Source organism: Lithobates pipiens, unplaced genomic scaffold (genome assembly GCF_037356315.1).
Source record: "Lithobates pipiens isolate NorthernLeopardFrog02 unplaced genomic scaffold, aLitPip1_a1.2 Scaffold_1, whole genome shotgun sequence".
NCBI classification, from domain to species: Eukaryota; Metazoa; Chordata; class Amphibia; order Anura; family Ranidae; genus Lithobates; species Lithobates pipiens.
In genome coordinates this window covers 236,320,636-236,339,231 of record NW_027507685.1, presented here as the reverse complement: position 1 = coordinate 236,339,231, position 18,596 = coordinate 236,320,636, and the positions used below count along the sequence as shown (strand labels likewise).

The 18,596-nt window shown below is 44.1% G+C and overlaps 1 protein-coding gene across 15 annotated transcripts in view; it reads right to left on the bottom strand.

Moving 5' to 3' along the window:
- SYNGAP1 (synaptic Ras GTPase activating protein 1) overlaps nt 1–18,596 on the bottom strand; it is a 562,775-nt gene that overhangs the window by 95,656 nt on the left and 448,523 nt on the right. For 12 of the 15 annotated variants that reach the window (XM_077484719.1, XM_077484711.1, XM_077484717.1 and 9 more), the window contains 2 exons: nt 15,966–16,144; nt 10,106–10,696 (listed from right to left, as the gene is read on the bottom strand). In XM_077484719.1, the coding sequence (XP_077340845.1) occupies nt 10,106–10,696; nt 15,966–16,144 (770 nt within the window). The remainder of the gene's footprint in view (nt 1–10,105; nt 10,697–15,965; nt 16,145–18,596) is intronic. The other 3 variants (XM_077484714.1, XM_077484716.1, XM_077484725.1) reach the window with 2 other exon arrangements.

Sequence of the window (18,596 nt, the reverse complement as noted above, 5' to 3'; positions counted from 1 at the left end):
TGCTCTCAATCTTTTGCTGGCGGGAATCCGGCCAGCAAAAATCTGATGGAGCATACACACGGTCGCATTTTCCGACCAAAAGCTCTCATCTGCCTTTTGCTGGCTGAATTTCCGATAGTGTGTATGCGGCATTACTCCTAAATCCTAATTCTTAACCTTTAAACCTAACCCTGACCTGTCCTAACACTTAACCCTAACCCCTTAACCCTAACCCTCATGCCTCCAAGAAAGTAAAAAAAGCACTCTCTTAATCACATCACTCTGATCAGAAATGTTTACCTTCAATGCAGGTGTATTGTCTTGCCAGGATCCTTTCTGACAGTCGCTAGCAATATTGCACCTCTCCAAACAAGGTGGAACATAAGCCAGTGAGAGGGATGCAACTTTGCTTTTGACTGCAAATTATGTGGTGTCTGCATTTTAAGCTTGTAAAGCGTCATTGCTCAAAAGTCTTTTCTCCAGTGGAATACAAAATTCCTCTAATTACAAGATAAGGATATCCTAAAAGTATTACAGTAAAGTGTGCATTTTACACAACAGGGTTATTTTAAAAGGCACCAGTCATGTAAAAAAAAAGAGAACATAAACTACCTCTACTGATAAAATGCTTGTTCTTGCCTTTAGATCAGTACCTTTTGACCAGAGATGTGTAAAAATAAGCCCTGCCTTTGGCATTAAAGAGAAACTGAAATCTGGAAGTTGTGTCAGGCAGAGGGCAAAGGACTAATCACCAGTATTGCCTGTGGTCTCCCTGCAGCTGATCCTTTCCCCATTATTGATCTACCATGCCTTGTTTGGCTCTACAGTATGTCTCTGTGTGGAGGTGGCCATCTTGGTAGAGGCAGGGCTTTGCTTCCTCATGTCAGAACCTCCAGCAAGGAAACCAGTGAGTAGCAGCGTAGTGACATCACCAATACCCACTCCAGACCTCCTGAAACCAGTAGTCCGAGGCAGCAGTGCCATTGATCTCACACTGCAGAGACACAACTATGAGGCTGTAGACACAGGAATGGCAAAGCACCCTCACATACCAGAAACTGCACTGATATTTTTCTGCAGGAATTTAAGACAAAATGTAGACTTTTTTGGGTACTGGCACAATTAACATTTCTGTCTGTTTCCTATAACAGAGCAAATATTTATTTTCTGAACACAGGCCCACTTTAAGCTTACCCCTGTAATTTAAAGTCTAAATGTAAAAAATCCCACTTGAAGTAGGGATGCATTTGCACTGCAAGGGCTAAATGCTTTAGTCTATAGTACATTCCATAGTTCCATAGTTAGTAAGGTTGAATAAAGACACCAGTCCATCCAGTTCAACCTGAGTGAGTGTCTACAATTGTCCCTATCCCTGTACATTGTACATTTCACACTCACATTGGTCCCTACCCTCAAGGAGCCCACAATCCAAGGTCCCCATTCATATACTAGGGCCAATTTTGGACAGAGGCCAATTAACCTACCTGCATGTCTTTGGAGTGTGGGAGGAAACCAGAGGAAACCCACGCAGGCACAGGGAGAACATGCAAACACCAGGCAGGTAGTGTCATGGTTGGGATTTGAACCAGCGACCCTTTTTACTGCTAGGTGAGAGTTGTAACCACTACACCACTGTGCTGCCCTAAATTAAAAGCACTCTTAGTTCCCAGATCCTCCACTCAATTGAGAGGGAGTGATTCGCTACAAGCCAGAAGCGTACTGTCCCTCAATGTTCTCACGTCCAGTGCATTACTATGGATTCTGCATCAGTCTTGCATAGCTCCCAACTGTCCCTGATTTGGTACAAAGCCCCTTTTTCCTTCTCATTTGTCCCTCATTTTGGTTTGATCCATAGGAGTGCTCAGGGAGTGTGCCAGGTGTGTTCAGGCACACCCTAGTCACCCCATGTGGAGCAGATTCGCCCTGCTGCCTGGGCCCCCCGCTGTGTTTACTATGCTTCAGTTTGTGATTGAACAGAAAGCTCTTCAGCACAGAGCACTTCACGTTCATTCACTGAAAGGGACTGGGGAATCTCTCAGCTCAGTTGCTTTCTCTGTTTCACAAGTGAGACATCAGAGGTCTATCTAGACCCCTGATAATTCACCAAAGCTCCCCAATAGAGCTCCTAAAAAATAAATAAAAAAATGGAGAATTAAATATAAAAAAAAATAAAAAACGGTGTGAGTGACCTGTTAACCACACATTATAAACCTGGGGTGCCCTTCCCCCCCTCCCCCCTCCTGTTCCTCCACCCCTCTCCCCCCCCCCTTCCCACCACTGTCCCTCCACAAGAGGATCAAAGTGTTTCCCAGCGCTAAACCTTTCATCCAATTGCTAAACTGCTGCATCTGTAAGTTTCAAAAGCCAGTATAAAGAAGTAGTAAAAATAAATAAGCACTTGTGGGTTTAACTAATAGTTTTTTTGTATAATTCTCCTTTAAGGGGGTGTGTCTTATGCCTACATACTTTTGCTAATAGGTGTCCCTCGTTCCCATCTCAAAAGGCTGGGAGGTATGGTCTTGTGACATCGGAGGACCTTAGACCGTCGGAGCATAGGGATGAAGAGGCTGCAGGGACAGGTCTAGCAGTGCAGAGGTGCCTGCAGGAGCGGAGGATTAAGTAAGTAAATCTGCTTTTTTCAAACTCCCTAGACAAAAAATGGGCAGTTAACCCTTGTAGTGGGGGCGCAACCCCAATGTAAGGCAGGATTTTTAGGTTTCCTGGAGTTCAGCTTTAACTGCCAGAGCAGGTAAGCAACAGGTCTTATCCCTCCCCCAGCATATGACTAAGCCAACTTGAAAGGAAGAGCAGTAGATGGATGAGCTGATCTTTGTTACTCTGCTTTCTTCTCCTATCAGCATACTTCTGCACTGCAGCACAGCTGATTGATCCTTCTGCTGCTTATCCCTCTCCTAGTATTTAGCTCTATTGTACAGAGACTGCAAGAGGCTCTTATCAACTCAAATTTAGGTACCTTCACTGTTTGCATTTAAAAATTGAAGTACAGTATGGGACACAGGAATTGGTTCTTAGATTGTGAGTTATATGCTGTTATGTTCAGGTGACTGGACACTGGCAAAAGCTTTGCAGGGACCACCCCTCGGTGTACCCATATAATCTCACCCACTCTATGAGGCTTTGCTTTTTTTATCACAATAAGGAAGTCACAGAGAAAAGAGGGGAGGGACCTGTGTCCTGTTCTGTATTCCAAGATATGGAATTTAAAGCTATTTCAAAATTCTCATTATCTTAGTCTTACAATACAGGACACAGGAACTGATTCTTAGACCATCGGACAGCCCCAAGAAATAATTTGAGGGGTGTGCAACAAAATAGACAAAGCAGCAACAACAGGCCCACAGGAAATAAAAGAACAGTCAAGGGTCCGAAAGCAAGTATCATCAGAGGTGGCAACTTTGTGAGAAAAAAACCCTCTACGGGTTGAGGTGAACCTTCAATATATAGAAGGCCACTGAGCAGGTCCGGTGGGCTTAGAGGTAAAGGGTCAGCCTCAAAAGGATGGACCTGCAGTAAAAATGATGACACCTGTAGGAGGACAGGTCATATATGTAAGGTGGGATCAGACAAATTAAAAGGGCAGTATAATTGTGGGTAGTTGAGTAGGAACCCCCTTCTATCTGTAACAACTCAACTCAATGTATTCCCTAAGGTTTTTTTTTTTTAAGAGGAGCTCACCTTCAGAGGACATGCGCAAAAGGCATCTTTCCAGAGCTGTCCACCTAGCTCTAAGCCATAAAATTCTGCAATTGTGCACAGAAAGTAAAGTTTTATGAATCACATTATCCAGGGCATCTATGCAGAATAGTAGAGCCGAGGGCAAGAGCTGTAATCTCGCTAAAAGAATGAGATTATCTATGAGTTGTGTCTTAAAAGTTTGGTAAATGGTATAAGAAAACAAACAAAACAGAAGATACAAAAAATTACCTTTATTTGCCTTTCAAATAATCGCCATCCTTCACAACACACTTTTGGCAACATTCAGAAAGCTTCAACTATCAGCAAAGGCCTCTAGGAATCGGACCTAGAACCACTCACACATTCTTGGATTGCCGCCACATCCGCCAAACGTGAGCCTTTTATGACACTCTTCAAGCGGGGAAACGGAAAGAAGTCCACAGGCGCCAAATCAGGAGAGTACGATGGATGATCGAGAACAGGTAAGCCACGCTGAGCCAAGAATCGGCGCACATAGATTGCACACAAAGGACGGATCCCGGTCACACATGTAATGAGGTTTCCATCCATTTTGCATTCTGTTCATCTGTCAGCTTGTGCGGCACAAATCAGGAACAGATCTTTCACTTAACAAAATCTTCGGGGGTGATGGTGCCTTGCTAATGACAAATTCCTATGCATAAATTGTAGAGTCAGTGGACGATCTCGTGCCAGCATTTGTCGCACTCGCTCCATAATGTCTGGGGTTCTGCTTGTCAACGGCCAACCTGAACATGCCTCATCCTCAGTCATTTCCTTCCCATCGCGAAAGTGTTTGAAGTCGTAAACACATTTTCTGTTTATGGCTTCCATCCCCTACACTTGCACCAACATTTTAAGTGTCTCCATTTCCCACATTGTAGCAGAACTTGATGTCCACTCTTTGCTCCATTGCACTGTGACACTACCTCTCACACTGACTGCCCGCAGCTGGTTTATCCTGAGGGTCACGTGTAGGTGGCGCTTCTCAATGGGTCTCTGGATAGCCATGTGCATGTGCGTGCACCTGGCCCATGTTGCCGTTGAGATATCAGACCATTCACCAAACTTTTTAGACACAACTCGTATTTTAGGAGACAATTCACTATTAAGTTCTCCAGTCCAGTTTACCTTAGTTTGGGCAACAGATAAGGTGCCAATAGCCAGCTGCAAGGCTGGACTAGCCAGAGCAAAGTATGACTTCAATAGAGTCTCCAAATGCCTATCAACCGAATCCTTAATGGAATGCCCTCAATAAAACAGTAGATTGATTATTTAGTGCAGGAATGGCTGAGCCAACAATGGGAACAATCCATTGCTTCTTGAATTCTTCTTGCATTGGGACCAGTCATTATAAAGTGCCCAATTGGACTGATCAAGAATAAGGAAAGGCTTTCTAGGAATTGTCTTCCTTTTCATGCCTATAGGAGTATGTGGAGTCTGAGCAGAGCTACGTTTATCTTGATAGAGACTAGTACACACTGCCCCAGTCAATGTGTCTACTGTAGCTAGCATTGCGGTAAGAAGGTGAAGAATTAACTTCACAAAATGTTGGGGGTGAAAAGCCTCTGCTAAAATGTCAGATTCCCCTTTGCCTTCTGCAAATATGAGTGTGTGGCACAATTCAGTATGTAAACCGGGGATATAGTTAGGGAAGAAGAGGCTAAAAGGCATTTATGGCTATTGGCATCTGCCATTTCTAGAAGTAATAGATCAGACATAGTGGCAGATAAATGTTAATGGTATCCCAACATACTTGCAACCATGGTTCATTTTTATACCCACCATGATTTGGCACAGTTTTAAAAAAAGGGTCAGGGACTTCTTTCCCTGTGTTTTTTCTGGGTAGGGCAGCACATTGAATTGAATTGGCCGCCCTACCTGTGACGTGCTCACACAAATATGATGTGAACCAGACTTATTCAAACAGGTCACCTGTTGTGTGTCTGTGAGGAAGGTCGAATCAGGGGATTGGAGCACTGTCAGTGTAGGAAACAGGTTTGTCTGCACTCCCATCTTCCAGGTAATGATCATCTACTTCTGACAGGCCACTCAGCCTAAAAAGGTCTCCACAACCTCCATAACAGTCAGAATGAGTGAAAAGGTGTGTGCCACTAAAATCTGCTAAAATTGCATCAAAACTTAATTCAAATACTGGTGAAAACAAGCCAGAAAAAGCCAACGCATTTCATCTGTTAGGCCTTAATCATGGCTAATGATGGCCATGATTAAGGCCTAATAGCTGATGGCCATGATTAAGACCCAATGGCTAAAGGGCATTGGCTTCTTCTGGCTGTTTTTCACCAGTATTTGAATAAAGTTTTAATACATTTTTAGCCTATTTCTGTGGCACTCACCTTTTCCCTTGTTCTGACTGTCATGGCCTTGTTTCGGGACAAGGAAACTGCTATCAACCTGAGAGGAACTAGGAGTTTCGTCAGGGCCTGCAGCAGAATTGCTGCTATTTGTGATGTGCTCCTGCTCCAAAATGCCTAAAATCTGCCATTGCCAATTGAGGTTCTTCCCCTGTGGGGTACTCATTTAATGGAAATGGAGTGAGGGGTTCAGTATGTCTGGTATGAAGGAATCACAATAATCCATGCCCTAATCAAATTCCTAAGGCTGTATCTCTGAGGCATTAGGCAACACCTGAGATGGCAAACTACCAGCTTGGGTCGTCAGCAAACATGGCAGCCAGAAGTATGCAGTTAAGAGTCATTTAAGCACTATGCCAAAAGCCAGAGAGGAACCTATGGTAGTGAGGTGGAAGAAAAGACTGACAAATTTAATATTATTAATATTATACACTATAATAACGTTAACTGTAATGCCAAATAAGTGAGACAATAATAGCCAGGGAAAAAACACTTAAAGTGTAGATTACACTGCAGTGTGTCTTGTAGGATAAAAGGATATAATGTAGCGTGTACTATAAATCCAAGCAATGATCCAGCAAGACACATATAACCAGGAACTGGTATGTGAAGGTAAAGGGAAACCCTGTCCTACCTTATCCATGTTGCTGGTCCAATCCAGGGTCCAGCCTTTGCCCATTACGGTGGGCATACCACCACCGTTTAGGGTCTAGGTACTATAGGAATGGACAAAAGCCCTGGTACTGTATAGCATCCTGCAGCTATCTCTCTTACAACACCGTGTACCAAGATGAGCACCTAAAGCAGGATCCAGTGCCTGAAACAAACATTACAGACTGGCCCCATTGTTGCGAAGTCTGGGTACAATTCCAAAGATGTACATCAAGGGAAACTGATTTGGAAGCTGCTAATTAGCAATGAGCAGTCAAATGTTAATTGAAGTGTCAGTTGTAAAAAAAAAGGAAAACTGGTGAATAATAGAAAAAATCCCCTACAGCTGAATGGGTCCTTCACCTAAGGACATTAGCAAAAATGGAGCTACATTGAGTGGATATGGTTATATGGGTACACTGAGGGGGTGGTCCTAGGAAAGCTTTTACCAGTGTCCAAACACCTGAAGGGCAGGGAATATAACCCGTAGCCTAAAATCAATGCCTGTATCCTATACCGTACGATTGGAATACATACAATTCATGATGCATTCTTGAACACAGAACTGCATTATTTTGCATCTTTTATAACTGCCTGGAGTTCAGCTTTAAAGGTTTCCATCCTTCCCACCATCCAGAACAACCAATGTATAGAGACCTGGGAGAGATAAATGCAAAAATGGACAGTTTGGGCACAGCCCTTAAAGAGGATCTGTCATTTTACTTGGAAGTGCACGTGTATGTATGTAGCACCTAGAGCATTAGTACTGTGGAATTAGGGTTTTAAGTGCCACCTTCTACTTGGGTTGAGTTTCCGTTAAGAGTTGGTCACAGACTGGACAGTAAATCTGATAATCTTAAATGAAATCTTTACCGAGACACCGACCTGGAACAAGTAGGCAATTTAAGAGTCCAGACTTCCTTCTGACTACACTGCCTGAGGCCAAATGCAAGCAGGCAAATATCTTTTTTTTCCCCTTGATATGTCTCTCAGTAAAGGCTTCCTTTTAAGTGTAGTATACCAAATATTACCACAGAGTAATTCTGCTCTCACATAATTCGTTATTATATCTGAATTTTGAGCTACAATATCTAGATCCCTGGTGCCCAACCTGCAGCCCTTTGGCACTCTTTAAAAAGCCCTCAGGGCCCCTGCAGCCACTAATCTGTGTTTCCCTATTGCCCTGTTATGAACAGTGATTTCTAGCAGTCTCATGTAATATGTCTTCAGTCAATGATTGTCTCCTGAAGCATGTCCCCACTCCTCAACAACTCCTATAGCATATTCACAGTCTCTGACAGTAACCTGCAGCATGTCGGCATCTCTGACCATCTCTTGTATCATGTCTACAGTCTCTGACCATCTCTTGTATCATGATGGCAAATGCTGACCATCTCTTGCACCAGATCTGCAGTTTCTAGCTCTTGTATCATGTCTGCAGTCTCTAACCATCTCCTATATGATATTCACAGCCTCTGACCATCCATGTATCCTGTCTGCAGTCTCTGACCATCTCCTATATTACATTCAGAGCCTCTGACCATCCTTGTATCCTGTCTGCAGTCTCTGACTATCTCCTATATTGCATTCAGAGCCTCTGACCATCCTTGTATCCTGTCTGCAGTCTCTGACTATATCCTATATTACATTCACAGCCTCTGATCATTCTTGTATCCTGTCTGCAGTCTCTGACTATCTCCTATATTACATTCACAGCCTCTGACCATCCTTGTATCCTGTCTGCAGTCTCTGACTATCTCCTATATTACATTCACAGCCTCTGACCATCCTTGTATCCTGTCTGCAGTCTCTGACTATCTCCTATATTACATTCACAGCCTCTGATCATTCTTGTATCCTGTCTGCAGTCTCTGACTATCTCCTGTAACATGTCCATAGTCTTTAACTGTATGCTGTTGTGTGTCTTCTTTCTCTGATACGGAATATTCACAGAATTTTATGTGTGGCCCTTTGTTGATGTCGAGGGCTGCTCTTAAAGCCCACCATATGAAGAAAGTTGACCATGACTGATCTAGATTTTGATCACTGTGGCACCTGCTGGTGAAATCAAATATTACAGAATGACCAGAAAACTATTCTCTATGACAGGGGACTTTAGGCGGGGGGCAGATTGTGGCCACTGGGAGTAGAAATTTCCCCTACGTCAGTGGGGGTAAACATTTCCCCATCACTGGCATCAGTGGGAGGAATAGTGTCCCATTATTGGTGCCAGTGGGAGGAATAATGCCCCAGTATTGGTGCCAGTGGGAGGAATAGTGTCCCATTATTGGTGCCAGTGGGAGGAATAGTGCCCCAGTATTGGTGCCAGTGGGAGGAATAGTGTCCCATTATTGGTGCCAGTGGGAGGAATAATGCCTCAGTATTGGTGTCAGTGGGAGGAATAGTGCCCCATCAGCAGTGTCAGTGGGAGAAATAATGCCCCATCACTGGTGTCAGTGGAAGAAATAGTGCCTCATCATTGGTGTCAGTGGGAGAAATAGTGCCTCATCATTGGTGTCAGTGAGAAGAATAGTGCCCCATCGTTGGTAACAGTGGGAGCAATAGTGCTCCAAGGGCCAGATAAAGGCAAGCAAAGGGCCACAGCTTGGGCCACTGCTCTATTGGAACCATTGCATTTTTTTTATGTTGGTCTACAGTCTGGTAACAATAGTAGAATGTGAGAACTCCTCTGTGGAATTTTTATCAACATTTTCAAGTGTCAAGCTTGCAACCATCTGCAACTGAAAGGAGCGTTATTTGTATAAGGCACGCATTGTTTTAAGGGCTCTTCCAAGCAAAGGGGCTACAGAAATCCTTGTCATATTTCCACATTATCCAGGCGCTTACTTGTGAAATGACAGATCCCCATACAGACCCATTTACACTAAAAACAAACACCTAAAGCTCACAAAAAGATCTGTTCCATTGCTTTCAATAATACACCTGTACATGAAAACGTACAAGCTTCACAATTCCAATGCCCGGATTAACAGAGTTAACTTCGCTGCAGGTTCACTTTAAGTGGTTAAGTGTAAATGGGCCTTAAAGAGCTGGCTTTGATACTGTGAACACTGACTGTCTCATCGCCCCCCAGCTGTCTAGCTGCGTTAAATATAGATCTGTGTAATCAGTATGTAATTAATAAAGCTGCATAAAACTAAGGGAAAAGAAGATGTGTTCCTACCGGAACAACACCCTCCATTCTTCAACAAAGATTAGAACTATCCGAGAGCATGCGATAGACAGAAACACAGATTAACTATATATAAATATATAGTGCTATATACATATATGACTTATATATGTATATCCAATGATATTTAAACCACCTCTCTACTCTCCCCACCTGCGGCCCCAAATCTTTTGCCCCCTAGTGGGGCTGGTACCTGAACTCTGACCCCTGCCGGCTGAAATCGTCGCTGTAGCTGTGGCTGTGCAGCATGTGCTTGCCGGAGGTCAGGTCTTCACTCTTGCTGTAGCCATGGAATGGGGCGAAGGCATCAACTCCTGGGTCCGGCCGATGAGGAGCTGGGTGAGGGGGTGGTCCAGTGGGGCCATCAGGGGCCATGTGGAAGAGCGGGTTCTGGAAGGACAAGGGGATACGGAGCTGCTGAGCCGAAAGCCCGTCGGTGGTGACCCCCATCTGACTGAGCCGCAGACCAGCCGCAATGCTAGACCCACTGCCCTGGGAGAGCCGGCCCCCCGGGCGGAGCCCCCCAGATATGGAGGCCTGGCTGGAGTTAAGCAGGTCCCCTACGGCCTGCAGGTTGGACACGCTGTTCATGCGACTGTCCTGCAAGTCTAACATGGACACGCTTTTGTTCACACTCAGCATCTTCTGGTCGGGCTCTGTGATGTCTGAGCTGCTGGTGCAATAGGCGGGCGATGAGCGGGTGAGGGGACGGCGTGACACAAAGAACATATCTTTTGAGGACTTGTCCTTGGTGGGTGAAGGTAGACGGGTCATGTCGATGGAGCTGAGGAAACAAAACATTTAAAAAGATAGTTCTAGCCAATGCTACGTACAGTATATATATATATATATATATATATATATATACTGTATAAATAGCGCTAAAGCATGGATCCAAACCAATAATTTATTTAGTATTGTTATCTGCAGCCCAAAATTACACTTGCTACTGTGTACAACTGTCTCACATCACCTCCTCGGCCATTCAGTCTCAGGATATACAATGCTGTAAAAAAGTATTTGCCCCCTTCCTGATTTTTTTGTATTTTGCAAATTTGTCACACTTAAATGATTCAAATCATCAAACAAATTTTATTATTACACAAAAATATGATGATCTCATTTATTTAGGGGAAAAAAGCTGTCCAAAACTGCCTGGCCCTATGTGAAAAAATAATCCCCCCCTTGGTGATCATGAATGAACTCTAACCACATTTTTTGTAAAAGTTGAGTTAAATTTCACTTGCCACACCCAGGCCCGATTACTGCCAGACCTTTTGAATCAAGAAATTACTTAAATAGAAGCTATCTGACAAAGTGAAGCATTCTAAATTATCTCAAAAAGCCACACATCATGCTGCAAAGAAATTCAAGAACAGATGAGAAACTAGCAAATAATTGACATGTATGGGACTGGGAAGGGTTACAAAGCCATTTCTAATGTCGTGTACACACGACCGGACTTTCTGGCAGAAAAGGTCAGACAGAATCATTTCATCGGATATTCCGATCGTGTGTGGGCTTCATCTGACTTTTTCTGTCGAAAATTCTGATGGATCTAGAAATAGAAAATGTTTTAAATGCGATGGAATCAATTTCTATCGGGAAAAACGTTCGTCTGTATGCTGTTCTGATGGACCAAAAATGACGCAAGGGCAGCTATTGGCTACTGGCTATTGAACTTCCTTTTTCTAGTCCCGTCATATGCATTGTATGTCACCACGTTCTAAACGATCAGACTTTGGTGTGATCATGTGTAGGCAAGTCCGTTTCATCGGAACTCCTTCGAAAAAAAATGCCAGAGTTTATTCTGACAGAAAAAACGGTCGAGAGTATGCGGCATAAGGCTTTGGGACTCCAGCGAACCACTGTGAGAGCCATTATCCACAAAAGGAGAAAAACTTTGAAGTGGTGAACCTTCCCAGGAGTGGCCGGCCTACCAAAATGACTCCAAGAGCACATGACGACTCATCTAGGAGGTCATAAAAGAACCCAGGACAACATCTAAAGAACTGCAGGCCTCACTTGCCTCAGTTAAGATCAGTGTTCATGATTCAACAATAAGAAAGAGACTGAGAAAAAATGGCATCCATGGGAGAGTTCCAAGGCCAAAGCCACTGCTGACCAAAAAGTACACAAAGGCTCATCTCACATTTGCTAGAAAATATCTTGATTATCCCCAAGACTTTTGGGCAAATATTCTGGGGACAGATGAGACAAAAGTTGAAATTTTTGGAAGGTGCGTGTCCCAGGTAAAACTAACACAGCATTTCATAAAAAGATCATCATGCCAACAGTCAAACATGGTGCTAGTGTAATGATCTGGGGCTGTTTTGCAGTTTCAGGGCCTGGATGACTTGCCAAGTTGCCATCATTGATGGAACCATGAATTCTGTGCTGTACCAGAAAAATCCTGAAGGAGAATGTCAGGTCATTAGTTCCTGACCTCAAGCTCAAGCACACTTGGGTAATGCAGCAGGACAATGATCCGAAACACACCAGCAAGTCCACCTCTGAATGGCTCAAACAAAAAAAAAAATGAAGGTTTTGGAGTGGCCTAGTCAAAGTCTGGACTTAAATCCAATTGAGATGCTGAGGCATGACCTTAAAAAGGCCGTTCATGCTCAAAGCCCCTCCAATGTGGTTGAGTTCAAACAATTCTGCGAAGAAGAGCGGACCAAAATTCTTCCACAGTCATGTAAAAGACTCAAAGCCAGTTATCGCAAACCCTTGATTACAGTTGCTGCTGCCAAGGGTGGCACAACCAGTTATTAGGTTTAGGGGGCAATTACTTTTTCACATAGAGCCAGGGAAGTTTGGACAGTTTTTTTCCCTTAATAAATTAAATGATCATTTAAAAACTGCATTTTGGATTTGCTTGGGTTATCTTTGTGTAATATTAAAAATTGTTTGATGATCTGAATCATTTAGGTGTGACAAATACGCAAAAAAAAAAAAAAAAAATCAGGAAGGGGGCAAATACTTTTTCACAGCACTGTACCTTTTGATAAAAATCATTCCCCTAGGAGGAGCAATGTAAACATTTGCTATAACAAAGGATATGTTACGTAATATAATAGAATTGACAATAATTTGGTTACAAAGACCTTGATCGGTTTTTTGTTTTGTTTTTTGTGGAAGGGTTAGAAACTGGCAGTTTTTTACTGATGTTTCCTGGCTGCGTAAAAAAATACATAAAGTGTGTGGAAACACACTCATAGGTGCAATTTCCACTCATTTTGGGAACATTTACACTTTTTTTTGTGTCTCTGGGACAGATCGTAAGAGAAAATATTTGTGATGGAAGCACAGACAACAAAACACTCCATCCAATGCTAAAAAAGGAGGTCTGGCTGGAGTTTATCTTAAAGTGAACCTGTGCCCAGATCATGCACACTAAAGCATTTACATAGTCGGAACAAGTAGTAAAAGTATTTTAAAGCAAACCCTCACTCACCTCTATAGCTATGTGCACTATGGAGAAATTAATCTTCAAAGTTCACAACACAGGCATTGAAATATTAATTATTTTCAAAACATGCCGCAGCTATTTATAAGCTGTTGAAATTACTGAAACTCAGCTTTGTTGTGAGCTTTGGGGATTTTTGAGAACTATTACTTCACATTTTAAGCAGGCAGAGAGGGTCAGGAGTGGCTTATTAAGGATATGTAAATTTAAGGACCCCTTGAAAAAGCCAGGAATGCCAGCGAAAACATTGGAATAGTACCTCTCCTTGACCACATACACCAGAATGGTACTTAACCACTTGCTGACTGGGCACTGAGAACCTCTTCCTGCCCAGACCAATTTTCAGCTTTCAGCGCTGTCACACTTTGAATGACAGTTGTGCAGTCAACGCTGTACCCAAATTAAATTTTAATCATGTTTTTCACACAAATAGAGCTTTCTTTTAGTGGTATTTAATCACTGTTGGGTTTTTTTTTTGCTAAAAAAAAATGAAAAAAGACTGAAAATTTTGAAAAGACAAAAAAAATACAAAAAAAAAAACAGTTTCATAGTTTGTTATAAAAACTTGAAAACAGGTAATTTTTCTCCTTCACTGATGTGCGCTGATGGGCACTGATGGGCACTGAGAGGTGGAACTGAGTGGCACTGATGGTTGGCACTAATGCGTGGCAATGAAGGGCACTGGTAGGTGACATTGATAGTGGCACTGATGATGTGGCACTGGTGATGAGGCACTGATGGGCACTGATTGGCAGCACTGGTGGACACTTATAGGTGGCACTGTTGAGCAAAGATAAGGCAGCCGTGGCTCTCTGTGTGAGGCAATGATGTCCCTCTGACAGAAGCCAGTGATCGCCTTTTCTTTTTTCTCACGCTAACAGCGTGGGGGGAGAAAGAAAAACGATTACCGATCTTCTGTATACATCATGTGATTAGCTTTCATTGGCTGACAACTGATCACGTGGCAAGGGTCCGGGATCGGCCCTTTACTCCGATCTGTGACCAGCCGAGTCCCATAGACTTGGTGATCACAGAGCGCGCCACAGGGGGGGGGGGGGGCATACGGGCAGCTCATGACGTCATCCCAGCGTCATTCGGCTATAGCGCAGGCGGGAGGAGTTTAAGTAGCTTTAGAAAAGTTACTTTGAATGCCGATGTTTACAACATAACAAGATTGGAATGATTTCTTTGTCCAGCACTCGTTGCACAGCAGGGTTGCAGGGCTGTTTTTTAAGTGGAAACGTGCGGGAATGCAGTTCTGGCACCTCCAGGATTGAATGTACACTATATTACCAAAAGTATTGGGACGCCTGCCTTTACACGCACATGAACTTTAATGGTATCCTATAGACATACTCCTAAACCAATACTTTTGGTAATTTAGTGTACCGTATGTAGTGGCAAAAGGTTCTGAAGTGTGCTAGATGATCCGTTGATGTTGGGGGATCTATTGTTACTGGTGGGGGGGGGGCAATTTTGCTCAGAGGGATCTACTATGGAGGGAGAGATCTGTTGTTGCCGGCTACTGGAGAGTCTATTAATGCTGGCCGCTCAGGGATCTACTGTTGCTGGGGGACCAATCCTCCCGGGGGGGGGGGGCATTTTTACTGGGATGGGTAGTTTGTTGCTGGGGTGGGTATTTTGATGCTAGGGTGGATCTGTTGTTGCTGGGTTGGATCTATTGTTGCTTAGTTATTAATTTGTTGGTGGGGATGGGGGTCTATTGTTGCTGGCAGGCAAATCCTCTTGGGGAGGCTGATTGTTGCTGGGGTGGATCTATTGTTGTTGGGGTGGATCTATTATTGCAGGGGGGTATTGTGGTAGATCAATTTTACTGCTTTTCCTGTTATGATTAACAAATTCAATACAAATTACTTAGCACCACAAAATGATACGCAATTATGTATTCTCTAAAAGGGGTGGTACTGGGTGGTGGGTAGAGGGTGGGACGAAGGAACAGAGCTTGGAGGTGGGTAGAGGGTGGAACCAAGGAATGGTGCTCAGAGGTGGGTAGAGGGTGGAACCAAGGAATGGTGCTCAGAGGTGGGTAGAGGGTGGAACCAAGGAATGGTGGTAGGAGGTGGAGACAAGGGTTGACTCAAAAGGAGGGAGTGCCTGCACCTAATCCCTGAGAAAAAAAGTCCTATACAAGTCCAGCGTTTACAGCAACGCTACCTCAGTTTGACTGCCTGATCCAGAGCTTATTAAACAGCTATTTCATCTTAACTGCTTTGTTATGTTTTGCAAAGTACCTGTGCATATAGTTGATATTATTTTGTATGCACACATGTTGTGTGGATTATTATGCATTAAAGTGGAACTAAACCCTCCTATCTTTTAGTAGCCAAGGAAGCTGCCATCTTAGCCTCTTGATCCATGATGCTGCACATGTGATCAGTTATGACATCAGCCATTGGATGGTTTGACAGTTTGTTCGAGAGCTCAACCAATGTGACAGTTACATTCCCGGCATGTACCAGGAATGTAACTGTTTTTTGAACCTGTTAAATTGATGGGTTTAGATCTGTCTTAAAGCCCAGATGAACTTCATCTTCAAATTGCAAACACGCACGTATGTGCATACCTGTTGAGGTCTCGTGCCAGGTAGCCCTGAAGCTCCGCAGACGGTCCCCTTAATACAACGGGTTTGGGAGGTGGTAGCCGTTCTTGATGACTTGGTTGTCGCTGGATGTGGGGGTTCCTGAGCGCTAGGCTGATGTCGTTGAGAAGGCGAGGGAGGGGCCCCAGCTTTATAAGAGCATCCTGTATCAGAAATAAGATGTGAAAATAAAACAGATGCCAGTTGATGTAAATGGAAACATCACTTTCTCCATTCCACTTTTGTGTTATACTTCATACAAAAGCCAAAACCTTTTCATTTAGTTTTAGATGGAGTAGGGAAGGTTAAAGACTCCTGGTAGGTAATTATTTTTTTTTGCTTTCTGTGTCCCGTGGGGTGGATTTGCCATCAATTCCCGTCTCAGAGATGTAGCAGGTATTGCAGCCAAAGACTTGCATTAACACGGGGCTGACAGGGAAAAGTTTGGTGTGTCTGCAGCTGTGGGGAGTTTCTTCCTCCTCCTTCCTTTTCTCTTCACTGACTGCATGTAGAAAAGATGTAGCTGGATAGCCGCACTCCGAATTATTCAACTTTAAAGTTGAATAATTCAGAGTGCGGCTATCCAGCTACATCTTTTCTACTTCAGTTCCTGTTGCAAACAGAGCCAGCACCCTGTGGGATTGTGGAGACAGCTGTTTTGGGAGAAGTCATTACCTTAGAGCGGTAGTTCTTTGCACTGACTGCATGTACATAGGCTTTCCAGCCTGAAAGAGGGAGAAAACTGCCTGTCAGTTCCTGAATGGGCTTTTCACCCCCCTCCCTCTCCTCTCACACACACACAGGCTATTCTGTTCCTCCCCTGTGTTCCTATTGGCCGGTGGAAGAAAGCCAACTAAAGGAACAGTTACAGGAACCAATGAATGAGGAATTAAAGGGGTTGTAGAAATCCCCTGTATCAGCATGTGCTGACGTCATTGGCACATGTGCACTGAAGCATCGGCTCGTTCATGCCGTTACCGGCAGCTCCCGCGTGCATGCGCAGAGAGTAATATCATCGTGGCTCCGGCCAATCACAGCGCCGGAGCCCACGATACCCAGAAATAACTCTGGGAGACATGTCACCGAGCAGAGCAGTGTGCCAGGACTGCTGCGGGGGCTTCGACCGAAGGTGAGTATTTCATAATGAACTAGTATGCTATGCCAATCAGAGGCTATCAAAGTGATCAAGGGGACCTCTGGTATCAGGAGTTCTGGGTCCTGATCGTTAGTATGGGGCCCGGTGCTCTCGGTGAGACCCCGGTCTCTGTGCTGGGAGCGCACCACACAAAGGGCAAATGGATATACACATATATGCAGCCCCATGGAAAAAAAGCCCAGTGCAGTGGGGCATCACAGGGTTAGTGTCAAGATATTACACAGCAGCGTGCAGGGAACATTTCATTAGTGCCTTTCATGCTACCCTTCAAACACACAATGAAATATTTGCAGCATTAGGTTTGCCAGGACTTGCCTTTTTTTAGCAGTGATGAAGAATCTGCATTATACCACCAACCGATTCTATAAATAAATTTAAATCTACTTCTCTAGACAGATACAGAGTCAGGTGCCAGGGTATTGTTTTCTTCCTGGATACTACAGCTTATTATTCAGAGTTAAACTTTAAAGCGGTAGTAAACTCAGTATTGGTTTTTGAAAGAGCCTGCAGGGTGCTGTACAGAGCTTTCTAAAAACATCACAGCACCCGGCCTCAGTTCTCCTCAATAGCCCTCTGCACTGATGCAAGCAGCAGTGGCGGCCCGTCCATTAGGGGCACCGCCCCCTCTATCCATGGCCACCACCCCCTATTCATGCGTCTGGCCCCTTTCAGGATGCCGGACGCATGAATTACAGTGATGAGGGTGATTTTTTGAAGCACCTGATTAGAGCCAGAAACATAACAAAGCAGTTAAGCTGAAATAGTTTCAACAGCGAATGAATATTAGCTATTGAAACACCGATCTTCTATCCGGGCCAATCAGAAGCGGGTCTGAGACGTATTTTCTGATTGGCCGAAGAAGAGTCGCAATCGTTCGCTGAGGAGGAGTGAGGAAACTGAAGCCACTGCATTGCTCGTGGAGAGCAGGGAAAGCTGCCGGTGAAGCCCGGGAGAAGCGCTGCCCACCATAGATTGGGTAAGTGCTCCAGACCCCACCATCCGGGGGGGGGTGTTACTGTTTGCCACCCCAACTCAAAAAAATTATCGCCGGCCGCCAATGGCAAGCAGTAAACTGGCTCCTCAGAGGAGTTAGGCAAATATCAAAATTCCTATATAAGTGGATGTCCACTGTGGAGGAATGGGCTTTCCTAGGTAGGGTGTATTTGGATGTAGACCACCCTAGGTAACACCCACATGTGATACTGAGCCTCCGTGGTTAACAAGACTAAAATTCAGTGAATGAAAGCGATGGGGTAGGGACAAAAGGGCTACAGAGGAAAGGGCTGGAATAGATGATGTTCGACATGCTTCAGAAATTTCAGTACAGGGGAGGAGTTTGTACAAAGCAGCTGTTTTTGTAGTCAATTTAACATTACATTTCAGCACTAAGCTGGGCATTAACTGGAATCATGGTGCTTCAGTTGTGCAATGGTGCTTGCCCACAAAGCTCTATGCTTGGT